Source organism: Natator depressus, chromosome 11, assembly GCF_965152275.1.
Source record: "Natator depressus isolate rNatDep1 chromosome 11, rNatDep2.hap1, whole genome shotgun sequence".
Taxonomy (NCBI): Eukaryota; Metazoa; Chordata; order Testudines; family Cheloniidae; genus Natator; species Natator depressus.
Window position 1 is genome coordinate 44,283,092 of NC_134244.1, and position 13,095 is coordinate 44,296,186.

Below are 13,095 nucleotides of genomic sequence, written 5' to 3' on the forward strand. Positions count from 1 at the left end.
GAACTAAGGGTGGGGGGGGAGCTGGTGGTGCCCCTTATACCGTGCCATGCAGGCACCACTCCACAGGGCGCCAGAGCCAGTCCCCTACAGATACTGCTGAGGGAAAAACTTCTAGCACTTGTGCATGTGGGGAGCACACACAGCTAATATGGAATGGACATGAGAAGCACATCTTGAAGACTATCAGTCACAGAAAAGGTAACTGTCTTATTTTCAGCTTTTAGCAGGCTGGGCAGAAACGCTGTCCCACCACAAGTGATTTCAGCTCTCATTTAAGCACATAAAAGAACAAAGGCTCCTAATGGAGCCTATTTTCTCTATCTTTGAACTGTGGGGAGGAACAGATTAAACCAGGCCGGGAACACTTAGGGAGAGTCCACACCTCCTGGCTGGGACACCTGTCCCCAGCCTTCTTACTTTCACAGGGGTCTGGCATTCGAGCCCCTGGCTTAACAAGGTCCTCTCTGCTGAGAAAACCTGGATTTGTGCTGGAAATGGCCCACCTTGATTATCATACACATTGGAAGGAGAGTGATCACTTTAGATAAGCTATTACCAGCAGGAGAGTGGGGTGAGGGGAGAGAAAACCTTTTGTAGTGATAAACACCCATTTTTTCATGGTCTGTATGTATAAAAACATTTTCTGTATTTTCCACAGTATGCATCCGATGAATTGAGCTGTAGCTCACGAAAGCTTATGCTCAAATAAATTGGTTAGTCTCTAAGGTGCCACAAGTACTCCTTTTCTTTTTGCGGATACAGACTAACACGGCTGTTACTCTGAAATCTGCTGAGAGTGACCCCCTCATTTGGGACAGGTTAAGCACAGTTCATACAATAAAGACAACAACATTGATAACAACATTTCACTACCCCTGCGTTCAGTACTAAAGTGATTTGTAACTCAGCACCAGCCAAAGTTGATCACTTTGAGCAACACAGCTCTATCTGCTGGATATCTTGGCAGAGTAGGTGTGTTCATGTAAATATAGTTTGCTCCTGAAGTCTCTCCCCCTGACAGCTAGTTGTCAGGGGAGACCCTGCTTACACTTACAACACTCCTGCTAATACATCCCAGAATGATTTTTGTTTTTTTGCAGTAGTGTTACACTGTTGATGCATATTTAGCTAGTGATCCACTATGACCCCCAGATCCCTTTCCACAATGCTCCTTCCCATTTTGTATGTGTGCAACTGATTTTCCTTCCTGTGTGGAGTACTTTGCATTTGTCCTTAATTAATTTCATCCTTTTTACTTCAGACCATTCCTCTAGTGTGTCCAGATCATTTTGAATTTTAATTCTATCCTCCAAAGCACTTGCAACCTCTCCCAGCTTGTTGTCATCCACAAATTTTGTAAGTGTACTCTGTATGCCGTTATTGAAATCATTGATGAAGATATTGAACAGAACCAGACCCAGAACTAAACGCTGCAGGACCCCACTCGATATGCCCTTCCTGCTTGACTGTGAACCACTGGATTTCCAACCAGTTATGCACCCACCTTATAGTAGTTCCATCTAGGTTGTATTTCCCTAGTTTGTTTATGAGACGGTCATGCAAGACAATATCAAAAGTCTTACTAAAATCAAGATATACCACATTTACTGCTTCCCTCCACCCATAAGGCTTGTTACCCTGCCAAAGAAAGCTATTAGGTTGGTTTGACATGATTTGTTCTTGACAAAACCATGCTGACCGCTACTTATCACCTTATTATTGTCTAGGTGTTTGCAAATTGATTGCTTAATTATTTGCTCCATTATCTTTCTGGGTATTAAGTTAAGTTGACTTATCTATAACTCCCTGAAGTATTCTATAGTAGGGTATTACAGTGTAGCCTAAAGCTGAGAGTTGAGCAATAGAGGGTCAGTAAGTGAGATGAGGAAGACAAACTGGATATTGTCCAAGCAGAAGTGTTGTTCAGATTTGAAGTTAGCAATCAAATGTCATGGAGTGAGACCATGGAAAGAGAAGACACGTCATAGTGGAACGGATGAGGGGGGAAGTATACAAGTCTTCACCAGAAATGAAAGTGATGATTAGAGTATTCAGACCAATAGAAGAGTCATAAGGACAGTGGCTTCCTGGTGGAGAATGATATAATGACTGGTATAATTGAAAGCCATACTGAGATGAGAGAAGATCTGTGGTTGGTAAGGAATTACAGTAGTTACTAACTACCTGTAGAAAGGCAATCTCATTACTCTTGAAGGAGCACAGGCAGACAGAAAACTTTCAAGGAGATTTTACTGGGAGAGTTGGTTTTGAAGTGAGAGGAAACAAATTTCTCTGAAAACTTGTTGAATAAAGAGGTTGGAGACAGGATGGTCATTTAGCAAGTGAGGAAGGACCAAGTGAAGTTCTTTTTTTTCCAGAAGAGAGTAATATCTAGTTTGTGTGATAGGGAGAGGTGTATTGCAGATGCGACTGACTCAGAGAGTGATGATTTAGTCCTCGATCCAGCAAAGGACTTAAACATATGCTTAACCTTAAGCGTATGAGTAATCCCATTGAACATCAAAAGGATTACTGACATGCTTTACTTTAAGCACATGCTTAAGTGCTTTGCTCAAATGGGGGAAGAATAGGAAAGCAGATTGCAATTGATGTTAGAACGGGGCAGCACATCTCTGCATAGTGAAGATGGGAGAACTCATAGAGGCATGAGTGGGAGAGCAGAGAGTGCCCAATTATAGGAGGATTAGTGGAGAATGAGGTGTCAGGTCTGAAGGCAGGACTGGATTCACCTGTTGTTTTAATTTGTCACACTCCCCATAGCACTTGGGCTGGGGCTGGAGTAAGAAATTACACATTCAAAATAGACATTGTGAGTCATCAGTACCCTGCAAATGTGGATCAACATGTGAAAGTGTTTTTTCACAAGCCATCCAGAGGGTTGTATAGTAAACTGTGCTTTCCATATGTCCCAGTGGATAATGAGCTCCAGTTTTTCACAGATGTCTTGCGAGGTGCCACCAAATACTGTATAAATGAGTTTACATGGCTGATCCATGTACCAGGGTGATGGGAGGTGCAGAAGGAGAAACAAGATGCAATTAGAAGTGGAGCAAACTGGTAGAGCTAGGTAGAAAGTGGTAGGTATTGACATATGGGTTGGGGACATAGGGCAACAAATGAATGGTAGATTAGATTAGATTAGAGGTGATTAGATAAGAGAGAACTGAGTGGCCCAAATGTTTTATGGGATGATAGTACAACAAGGAAATAAGTGGGGTATGGCTTGCAGAGAAAAAAGTAAAAACTGCTAAGAGAGTGATTGCTGCTGGCAGTGAGGGAGAAGGAAAGAGGAGTTGGCATTTGTGACCATTGGAGTGGGCAGGAGAGTTGATAGATGTATAACAGGTGCGGAATGTTAGCTTATTTGTTACTGATTTTTCTAGTTGCCTTGATGTTCAATAAACTTTTTCTGTGTGGCTATTCTAAGATATAGTTATTGGATTCACTCTCTCTACTTTCCACATTTTCTTAGGGAACACTACCACAGATCATCTTTCCCATTAATTTGATGGTTGAGTTTCTTTTGTGATTTCTGCTACCTGTTAAGTGAGTCTTTGGCTTCTAATTTGAAATAGTATGTTCCTTGTTTTGTTTTTAAAATGTCCTGCATTTTAGTTCCGTTCCAGGAGACTTGGAATAAAAGTTTAGACATATACACAGTACAGTGTGATATTTTGTATTATATTGGGATTTGCAAAAATTCTTAACTTACTATTCAGTCATAAAAAGAGATGCAGGTACAGAAGACATTTTTTGTGAATTCATTATAGATTTCTGCCTCATGAGCAGTGGCAATATAAACTGTTTGGTCTACATGCTATTTACCTATTTATAAAGTGTGCCTTAAGAGCAGTGTTTATCACAGGAGATTATAAAGCAGTACAAAGTAATATTTTCTACGTGAAGAGGCGGTCTAAGGTTATTATTGACTGACATCCTTTAATAAAATGTATCCCTTTCTTTTTAAAAAAGAAGAGAAGAAACAAGCATGTTCACTAATTGCTGATAGCTTTGAGAGTCTCAGATGGATGGTGCTTCTAAGTGCTACGTATTATTATTACTGTGACATATAGTTCTCTTCCATTTTGTCTTCTCTATACTGATAATAAAGCTGAAGCACTGTCAGAGACTTGGGTCTTAAAACAAATAACTTAAATAGCAATATGTCACTGAAAAAATAGTGTGTTCATTCAGGGATTCTGAGGTAACCAAAAAATGAAGTGGCTGAACTGTTAGCAAAACTGAATCTCAAAACAAAATATGAGATTTTGGCCCTCCCACATTTTTAAAATTCATTCATTAACGACTGAATTAGCACATCAAGCAACATTTTTCTTTCATGTATGGGATTTTATTTCTCTTCCCCTACCCCCTTCAATTCATCAACATTAATGGAGTGAATTTCCAGCTCAAGACTATTAAGAAAAGCACTATCCATCCTTTTATTGTAATGAGCCTGTAATCATCATCAAACTTCCTGTCATATACCATCATTTGAATTCTCATTCAGCGTTTGCCAGCTTATTTGTTTGCTTTGTTTTGAGTTAAACATATCACATCTGGACCACAGAAAAAGAAAATTGTCATCAGAGGATCAGACTCTCTCTTACCTGGAAATCATCCCAAACAAACTATTAACACTAATAAGGGAATGTTCCTTTTGCTGAGGCTAGTTCTTTGTTGTAGCTTTTGCTTTATCTAGTTCTGCTGATATTTCTCTCTAAACCTTTATCTAGAGGTGCAAGCTCTTACTCCTATTAAAAGTTCATCTGAGAAAAGTACTTTTAAAGCCAAGTACTCTTTCTCCCTAGCACGCAGTCGCATCACTAGTAAAGTGGCACATATAATACAAAACCAGACTTCCATAAAGGGCAGATAGTTGATACTTGAACTAACGCATGCTTGACATTTCTGGAATACAAGTAGTATTATAGAACATCTCCTGAGGAACAGACATAGAAACACATACCTGGATATTACTGTTGTGCTACAGAAATTATTATCATTTATCTTGTAGTGAAAAGGTGACAAGGAGAAAATGTTTACGGGTGGCAGTTTTGCTGCTCAGCACGTTGCTTTACAAGAACAGCATGTGCTAACAGAAGAAGAAAAGGTCTAAAGAACTTTGCATGTGTTAGCCATAAAGATATTTGGGATTGTTATTCCTTTGTGTGGTGGTTGATGACCCAGACTGTACGCAGTGGGTATGGAGACAGAGAATACAGGGTCAGTAGAGGTGAATGACGATATGAATGGGACAGTAATTTAATCATAGCAAAAAAGGGAGATTGCCAGAGAATAGAAAGGAGGAGGAGGAGGAATAAATTGATGGAGATGCACTTACATTTCTTCCTACTCAACCTTCTCCTGAAATAACTTTCAAGATTCTCTCTCTCTATTCCAACATCAGCAAAAAGAAAGCAGAGGAAAATGGGAATCAGCATAAGAACTGGGAAGCATATCTCAAGGTTGTTCTGTTTACAGATATTACTGCTGCAGATGAAACAATGCAGATAAACTCAGTTTATATAATATCTCTAATTAAAAGGAAGGTTAGAGTCACTATACATGCAATTGTATTTATTTCTTCTCATATTCTTACTGCTGTCCCTCATATGACTGGAATAATATGTGGTTTTTAGATATCTTGAAACTGTTTAAACTCTCCCAGAGGACGAACCCCCTGGTGCTAGGAAAAATCTCCATGGATAACATCCATGGGTCACTGGATTACACCAACAGTACCAGTGATCTCACCACACATGAAGCCATGTGAGCTGTTTTCTGGCTTGTTGGAAAAGTTGTGTGCCCCTTTAGGGGCCAGAGAGCTTCAGAGTGATTTTCTGCTGCAGCTGCAGACCAGGTCAATGTAGGGATGCTGAGCCATCCCTTCCAGGTAACCAGAAGAGAGGGGGGACTATATAGGTCCATGGCAGTGCAGGAAAAGCACTCTTTTACCTGGACCAGGCGGAGCAGCATCCACTCTCCCACCCATGGAAGTGGTGAAATACAGGTTTTGTCAAGATATGCTGTGGGTGTTGCGTGGGGGCAGAGGAACCTGGGAAGGAATTTTCCCCTCACCGCCAGATTGGCCAAGGTGAAGTGGGTTTTTTTCCACCTTCCCCACAATGGGTTTGTGGGGGAGGGCTTAGTTGGGATGAACATGAAATGGGAGTTAGGCAATGGTGTCACAACTTATTAATGTAAATGTGGAGAGGATGTCCAGTGCAGGTACTCCATAAGGAAGGGATACAGTGGTCAGATAAAATGGATTGGTAAAGGATTTAAAGGAGATATTATTTAAAAGGAGCGGAAACAGGGATTTCAGGACTCCTTTGACTGGTATGGCAGGGAGCCAGTGTGCCCCCCCACCCCCCCGCTCCAACTTCCTCTCAACCCTCATTAAAGGGGGGGATGGTGAGGTCCCAGCAGTGGGTTGTCTGGAGACCAGGATGGATAAGGGGGAGGGCTGACAGAATCCCCTGGATATTATTGAAATGATTATGGGAAGTACCTGCACTGTACATCTTTAATGGCCGGGTTCTCCCAGACAATTAAGAAGAAAGTTTGCAACCTAATTAAACCATATCCAGGTCTCCTGACCGTCTTTCAGCATAGCCAGACAATGCATCAAAGCTAGTAAAACAGGCGCAAATTAGTCTTCTGGAGATAAGGGAGTAAATACCTTCCTATTTCATATCTCTCGATACAGACAGTATCTTTCCCACTTCCTGTCTGTGCAGCTCCCAAGGATTACAGGTTCTATTTTATTCAGACCATTGCCACTGAAGATGGCAGTGCTGTGAAGAGACAGAAAGTGAGCTGCTGCCTCTGCTCCATTAATTAGCCAGCAGCTGATTCTTGTGTATGTTTCTGTGCTAAATGGAGAATCCCTGAGCCTGTAGGGCAGTGTGAGTGGTAGTTGCTTTGCAGAGCTCTTTCTCCCTCCCCCACCCCCAATTAAGTACATTTAATTAAAATAATTAATTATGTAAAATAATTAAGCAGCAAAACTGGGAAGAAAACACAATGCCAGACTTATTCTAAATTTGCATTTCCTGCCTCCCTGCCCATGAAACATCACTTTGAAAATCAAATCTGTGCCTTCTGTGAATAAGATTCATTAAGTCATCTACAGTTACGATACTTTTATTATCTAGGAGATTTCCCTCATCCCTCTTATTTGAGGCAGGTTAGCATAGGAACATGCAGGCATTCACTTTGATGGTGAGGATATTCTCAGATCATTGAACACCAACACAGAAACAAAGTTCTATAAGATTAAAGGGACCATGTAAAATACGTTTTTCCAGCCTTATTCTCCAGAGCAGATAAGCAGCTTTTCACTGTATAAAGGTAGTGAAGACGCAACATAAGTAGGGCCCTACCAAATTCACGATCCATTTTGGTCAATTTCATGGTCATAGGATTTTAAAAATAGCAAATTTCATAATTTCAGCTATTTAAATCTGAAATTTCATGGTGGTGTAATTGTAGGAGTTCTGACGCAAAAAGGAGTTGTGGCGGTCGCAAGGTTATTGTAGGAGGGGTTGCGGTACTGCTACCTTTACTTTTGCGCTGCTGCTGATGGCAGCGCTGCCTTCGGAGCTGAGCAGCTGGAGAGCAGCAGCGCAGAAGTAAGGATGGCGTGGTCTGGTATTTCCACCCTTACTTCTGCACTGCTGCCTGCAGAGCTGAGCCCCCAATCAGCAGCTGCCCCTCTCCGGCCGCCCAGGTCTGAAGGAGGAGCTCAGAAGTAAGGTTGACATGGTATGGTATTGCCACCCTGACTTCTGCGCTGCTGCTGGTGGTGGCACTGCCTTGAGAGCTGGGTGTCTGGCCAACACCTGCCGCTCTCCAGCTGCCCAGCTCTGAAGTCAGCGCAGAAGTAAGGGTGATAATACTGCAACCCTGCCTACAACAACCTTGTGACCTCCCCTGCAACTCCCTTTTGGGTCAGGACCCCCAAGTTGAGAAATGCTGCTCTCTCCCGTGAAATCTGTATAGTATAGTGTAAAAGCCCACAAAAGACCAGATTTCATGGGGGGAGAGCAGATTTCCTGGTCGGTGATGCGTTTTTCATGGCCGTGAATTTGATAGGGCCCTAAACATAAGGATCAACTCTTCACTAGCCCTCATCCTCCTTAGGGACTGTGCTTGTGAGAAGCTCACCTTCCTGTTGCTGCACTTTGGAATTTTGAGGGAGGGGAGGTGCAGTGATGGGGAAGGCGTAGGCTGGGTCTCATTCAGCTGGAGGTTCTGTGTGCAATGGAATGGAGTATTTTAAGCTCCCTTTGTGATCACAGATGAGGTGAGTTGTGATAGTCTCACTCTTTCCCAGCTTCATTAGAAAATTATTCCCGGGATAAAGTAGAGGGAGGGATTGCAGTTAGGGTGAAGGGTTTGGAATGGGCATTGCAGAAAGAGCTCAATTAAACTCCAGGGGTAAAATCCTGGCCCCCATCTTGCACTGACTTCTACAGGGCCAGGATGTCACCCCAGGACTTCAAGTTAACTGAGAGAAGTTTTGTGGTGTGAGAGGAAGCCCAAGACTAAATGATGGCGAGATTAATTCTCCTCATACCCGCAAGATAAGGTGGGGATGAGAGTCCCAAGCAAACTAGTGCTCCTAGAAACACAGATTACATTTTTTTTTTTGGTTGTATGAATGCTGTTGGTTCAAATTCCGATAACTTGGTTGTTTCCTTGTCTTGTTTGGCCTCTTCCTTCCTCATTCTTCACCTTACTTTTTAGTTTACTGTTGCTGTCTATTCCTCTAACTGTCTGTATTTTTAATATTTTAAACCAAAATTCAGTAACAATATTTAGGGCCAGAGTGATAGCAAATAAATAAATAAAGGTGTTCCCTTGTCAAATATTTCTATCTTTCAGGACGTCAGACAATCTGCATAATTTCTAGCTGTAAATTTGAGGAAGCATAACACACAAACATGTTTTCCCTTAATGAAAAGCATTCCATACTAAATAATGGCCCCATGGACTTTATCCCAGCAACACATTGCAAAGTAGAGGTAGTTGTTTTGTGTCAAGGTATAATAGTCATGACAGAAAATAACTGTAAAGAAGAGATGTACAGAAAGGACAAAGTAGAGGACAGTTTCTGAAATAATTTAAAGAAGGTAATTTTGTTTGAAAAGAGTTAATTTTCTTGTTTCCAAACAAATAATCAAGTAAATTAGTCTTCATTAGAGTGCTACTGGCTAATACATGTGCCACTCAACCCAAGTGGATCTAGAAAGATGAGGGCTGCAAAAGAGTCATTTGAATTAAAAACAGATCATGGCAAGGGTTGCTGGAAATCTGGCAGCCAAAGTTCCGCTGGGTTTCTCCATTCTAAATATTGTACAAAAATGAAATTGCAGTTATGCAACATCCTACTACATTGGCTGTTCCAAATGAGCCCTTCTGAACATCTGTGGTGGGCAAAGTTCCATCTCAAAACGGAAGGATTCTTGCCTGCCAAACAAAACTGGTTGGTTAAGAAAGTAGGAAAATCATCTTGATTATTATAGTCAAGAAATACAGTTGCTACCTCCTTAAATGACTGGACCCATGTTTTATGGTTTATTGTTTTAAATCTGATGTCATGTAAAAGTGTACGGAATCTCTACAATTTCAGATTTTTCATTAGGGTTCTTTACTGGAGTTTGTAACTTGAAGGTGCTAAACTCCTGTGAGCACATGAGATTACTCAGCATGTGATGTGGGATTTTTCATTGAACCAGCATTACAAGTACAATGCACAAATGTTTGTCCCAGATTGGTTTCAGAGTAACAGCCGTGTTAGTCTGTATTCGCAAAAAGAAAAGGAGGACTTGTGGCACCTTAGAGACTAACCAATTTATTTGAGCATGAGCTTTCGTGAGCTACAGCTCACTTCATCGGATGCATACTGTGGAAATTGCAGAAGACATTATATACACAGACACCATGAAACAATACCTCCTCCCACCCCACTCTCCTGCTGGTAATAGCTTATCTAAAGTGATCATCAAGTTGGGCCATTTCCAGCACAAATCCAGGTTTTCTCACCCTCCGCCCCCCCACAGACAAACTCACTCTCTTGCTGGTAATAGCCCATCCAAAGTGACCACTGTCTTCACAATGTGTATGATAATCAAGGTGGGCCATTTCCTGCAGAAATCCAGGTTCTCTCAGTTTGAGCACTGGCATTGGACTATATGTTGTAAAGCAGAAGTTTCCCACTTGCAGTCTGCAGAGCTCTTGCTGGTGGTCCCTGGAGAGGTGGCTGGTCACATGATGCTGCATCTCTTTCTCATTTCTAGCTGCTAAATGACATTAAGAGCAGATGAAAATACATTAACTATTATTTTTTTCATGTGATTAATTGCCTTGGGGATGTTTTGTGATTGCAAGTGGGAATGGAGGTAGTCTGTACTATTCTGAGTGGATGGGAGGATGGTCTATACAATTGTAAAAGACAAGAGTGGAGGCCCATGAGACAATCTTTCTATCAAGATGTGACCCACACTGTGAAAAAATTTGAGAACCCAGGTAGTAAAGAGGGAGAAAGGTGATCTTGTGCTTAAGACTTAGACTGGGACTTAGGAAATCTGACTTCTGTTTAACTGCCACAGACTCCCTGTGTGACCATGGGAAAGTCATTTAATATTTTGGGGACTCAGTTTCCAATTTGGAAATTGGGAAGGGTAGTCCTTAATGTCAAAGGGGTATTATAAGAAGACATTCAGTAATTTTTGTTAGGCGCAGGGACACTGTGATGATGGGGGATGGATAAATTTCTAGATAGGAATTTGGCATGCAAGAAACATTTTTAAATTATAAATAAAGAACAGTGTTGCGCTTCTAGTAACACAGTATGGAAGAATTTGGTATGTGGGCTGCTCCCACATCTGTTGGTGAGGGAAGAGGGCCAGGGATCTAAAAGATGTCAGGCCAGCCTGTCAATAAAAATATGGCAATAAATGTGAGTGCAAATGGAATCGCTAAAGGTACTGGTATTGTTCAGCTGGAAGAGGAACTGGGAGACTTTTCTTATGGTGTTCACAATAGGACTGAAGACTAAGATAAACAGGATATACCTCAATATGATCTCTTTTCTTTCAGGCTTCCAAAGAAACTACAGAGACTCCTACCCCCTTGCTGTACTCTTATGCCCAAAGATGGTCCTACCCCAATACATACTCGTTCTCCTGTTTTTGGATATTATATTTTTAAAAAGTCATTTATTTAATACCTTACATATTCATATATGTTTCGGAGGAAGGGTTTTGGGTGGGTTTCTGTGGACATCTGTGTGTACTTTTTTTTGGTTGTGATCATTGTGAACACAAGGTTATGTGAATAAAAATTTCATTGTACTAAAGCTTCTAGTTATGTTTAGGTTTGATTTTGTTGTATGTATTTTTCTGTTCCCTAACAGCTTCTGCCCTCATTTATGTCCATGGAATCTGAACCTTCAATGCATGTAAACAAATTTAACAGAACAAAATGTAACTCTTGTTTGAGTTTGGAGCATATCTTTCCTGGATACTTTCCCCTCTTGCAGGATTCTCTTGTTGTAGTAGTTTTTTCATGTATAAATGAGAGGTGACTACTTATACATGGTAGAAACAAGAATAGAACATTTTGTGCAAAAAAGCCAGTACTGTCATGTTCTGGTATTACTCCTACCAATTTATATTGACAGAAACAGTAAAATCCCACCCTGGAACAAATCACAAATCTAAACACATTTGATACAGGCAAAAATTGGCTATTCCCCTCCCCCTCCAGCCTCCAAGTTAAAAAATGCTTTTTACCTGCAAATATAGGCTTTAATCTTTGCTGGAAAATAGAAAAAAGTTTGACAGAATTTCTAAATGTTTTGCTTTTCAAAAACTTTGGGCAAAATGTGATATTGGTGACATTTGTTTTGTTTTGTAGGGGATGATAATACCTACCCCACAAGGTTGTTGTGAGGACCAGATAGTTCACATGTATACACAGCCTTAGAGGTGTGGAGTGTTACTGAAGTGCTAAATATATTAGTTAAAGTTTCCAGCTCAATTTTCTCATGCATTGGTCGGAAAATGCAATACATGTAGTCAAGAACATGTATTCCACTTTGAAGTCTCTCTAAATGAGAGCCAGCTGAGGCAGCATCTGTCCTTTCCTGGCACTTAACCATTTTCTAGGCATTGCTGGGTAAAAGTGCATCTTGTTTAGAAATCAGTAAGATTTAATTCCTTCTTGAGAGCATTTCAGAGAAACCTGCATGGTTACACTGAAAGAAAAAAGCATGCCCAGGGATTGTAATACAGCAGTGGATCACTCTAAAAGACAGAAAAATCATGTTGTGCTGTTATGCATGCAAGCGTTTGGTACTCATTTTAGCCAGTCAGGGCACTGTGCCATATATTTATATGTTTCCTGTAACTGTGTAACCCTCCATTGCTCATAATTTAATGTGTTTTTTCAGCAGACATGTTCTGTGACCGAGCACTGAGTTTTCTTTATTCTTATTTTAGAGTGCTCATGTATTAGAGCGAAATATTTCTTTTGGAAGTGCAGACCCATCTGTAAGCAAGCAATTGCTCGAAACTGAGTCCGTCTCTCTGTCTAAGGTCAGTGTGGGAAGGGAGGATCTCTGTGTGCCTACTTTGCATGTTTTTTGAAGAAATGCTTTAACTAGTAACTTTGTTGTGGCAGCTTTTGTGGGTGGGCTGTCGAGTATGATGCAGTTCCAGTCCTACAGCTTCTGGTTCCCCAAATGAGACTAGGGTAAAGCATACCCTTAGCTGTCAGAGAAGAAAATTTCTAATAGGGTTCACACTAACAAAATGAAAGATTTGAATTAGTATAATGTCCTGAAGCACCTAGAAACAAGCATGTGTTGTTAATGAAAATGCAGGATGCCTAGCTCTCTCTTTCAATGGGGTGAAAGAGAGAGACAGGGCAATTTGGGGAAGAGTTGCTTTAAGTATAAGGAAGCTTGTAATCTGGTGGTAGATTAATGCCATAACATGCAGGGGATAAGAGACTCACTCTGAATCCACGTTTTCCAGGGCAGTGGGGACTAAGATACCTGTG

General features: G+C 41.0%; 1 protein-coding gene across 4 annotated transcripts in view; it reads left to right on the plus strand.

Annotated features, from left to right (window-relative positions):
- The window catches only part of OSBPL6 (oxysterol binding protein like 6), a 247,104-nt gene that overhangs the window by 103,863 nt on the left and 130,146 nt on the right, over window positions 1–13,095 (plus strand). For all 4 annotated transcript variants that reach the window (XM_074967668.1, XM_074967670.1, XM_074967671.1 and 1 more), the window contains one exon: window positions 12,534–12,629. In XM_074967668.1, coding sequence (XP_074823769.1) covers window positions 12,534–12,629 — 96 coding nt within the window. The remainder of the gene's footprint in view (window positions 1–12,533; window positions 12,630–13,095) is intronic.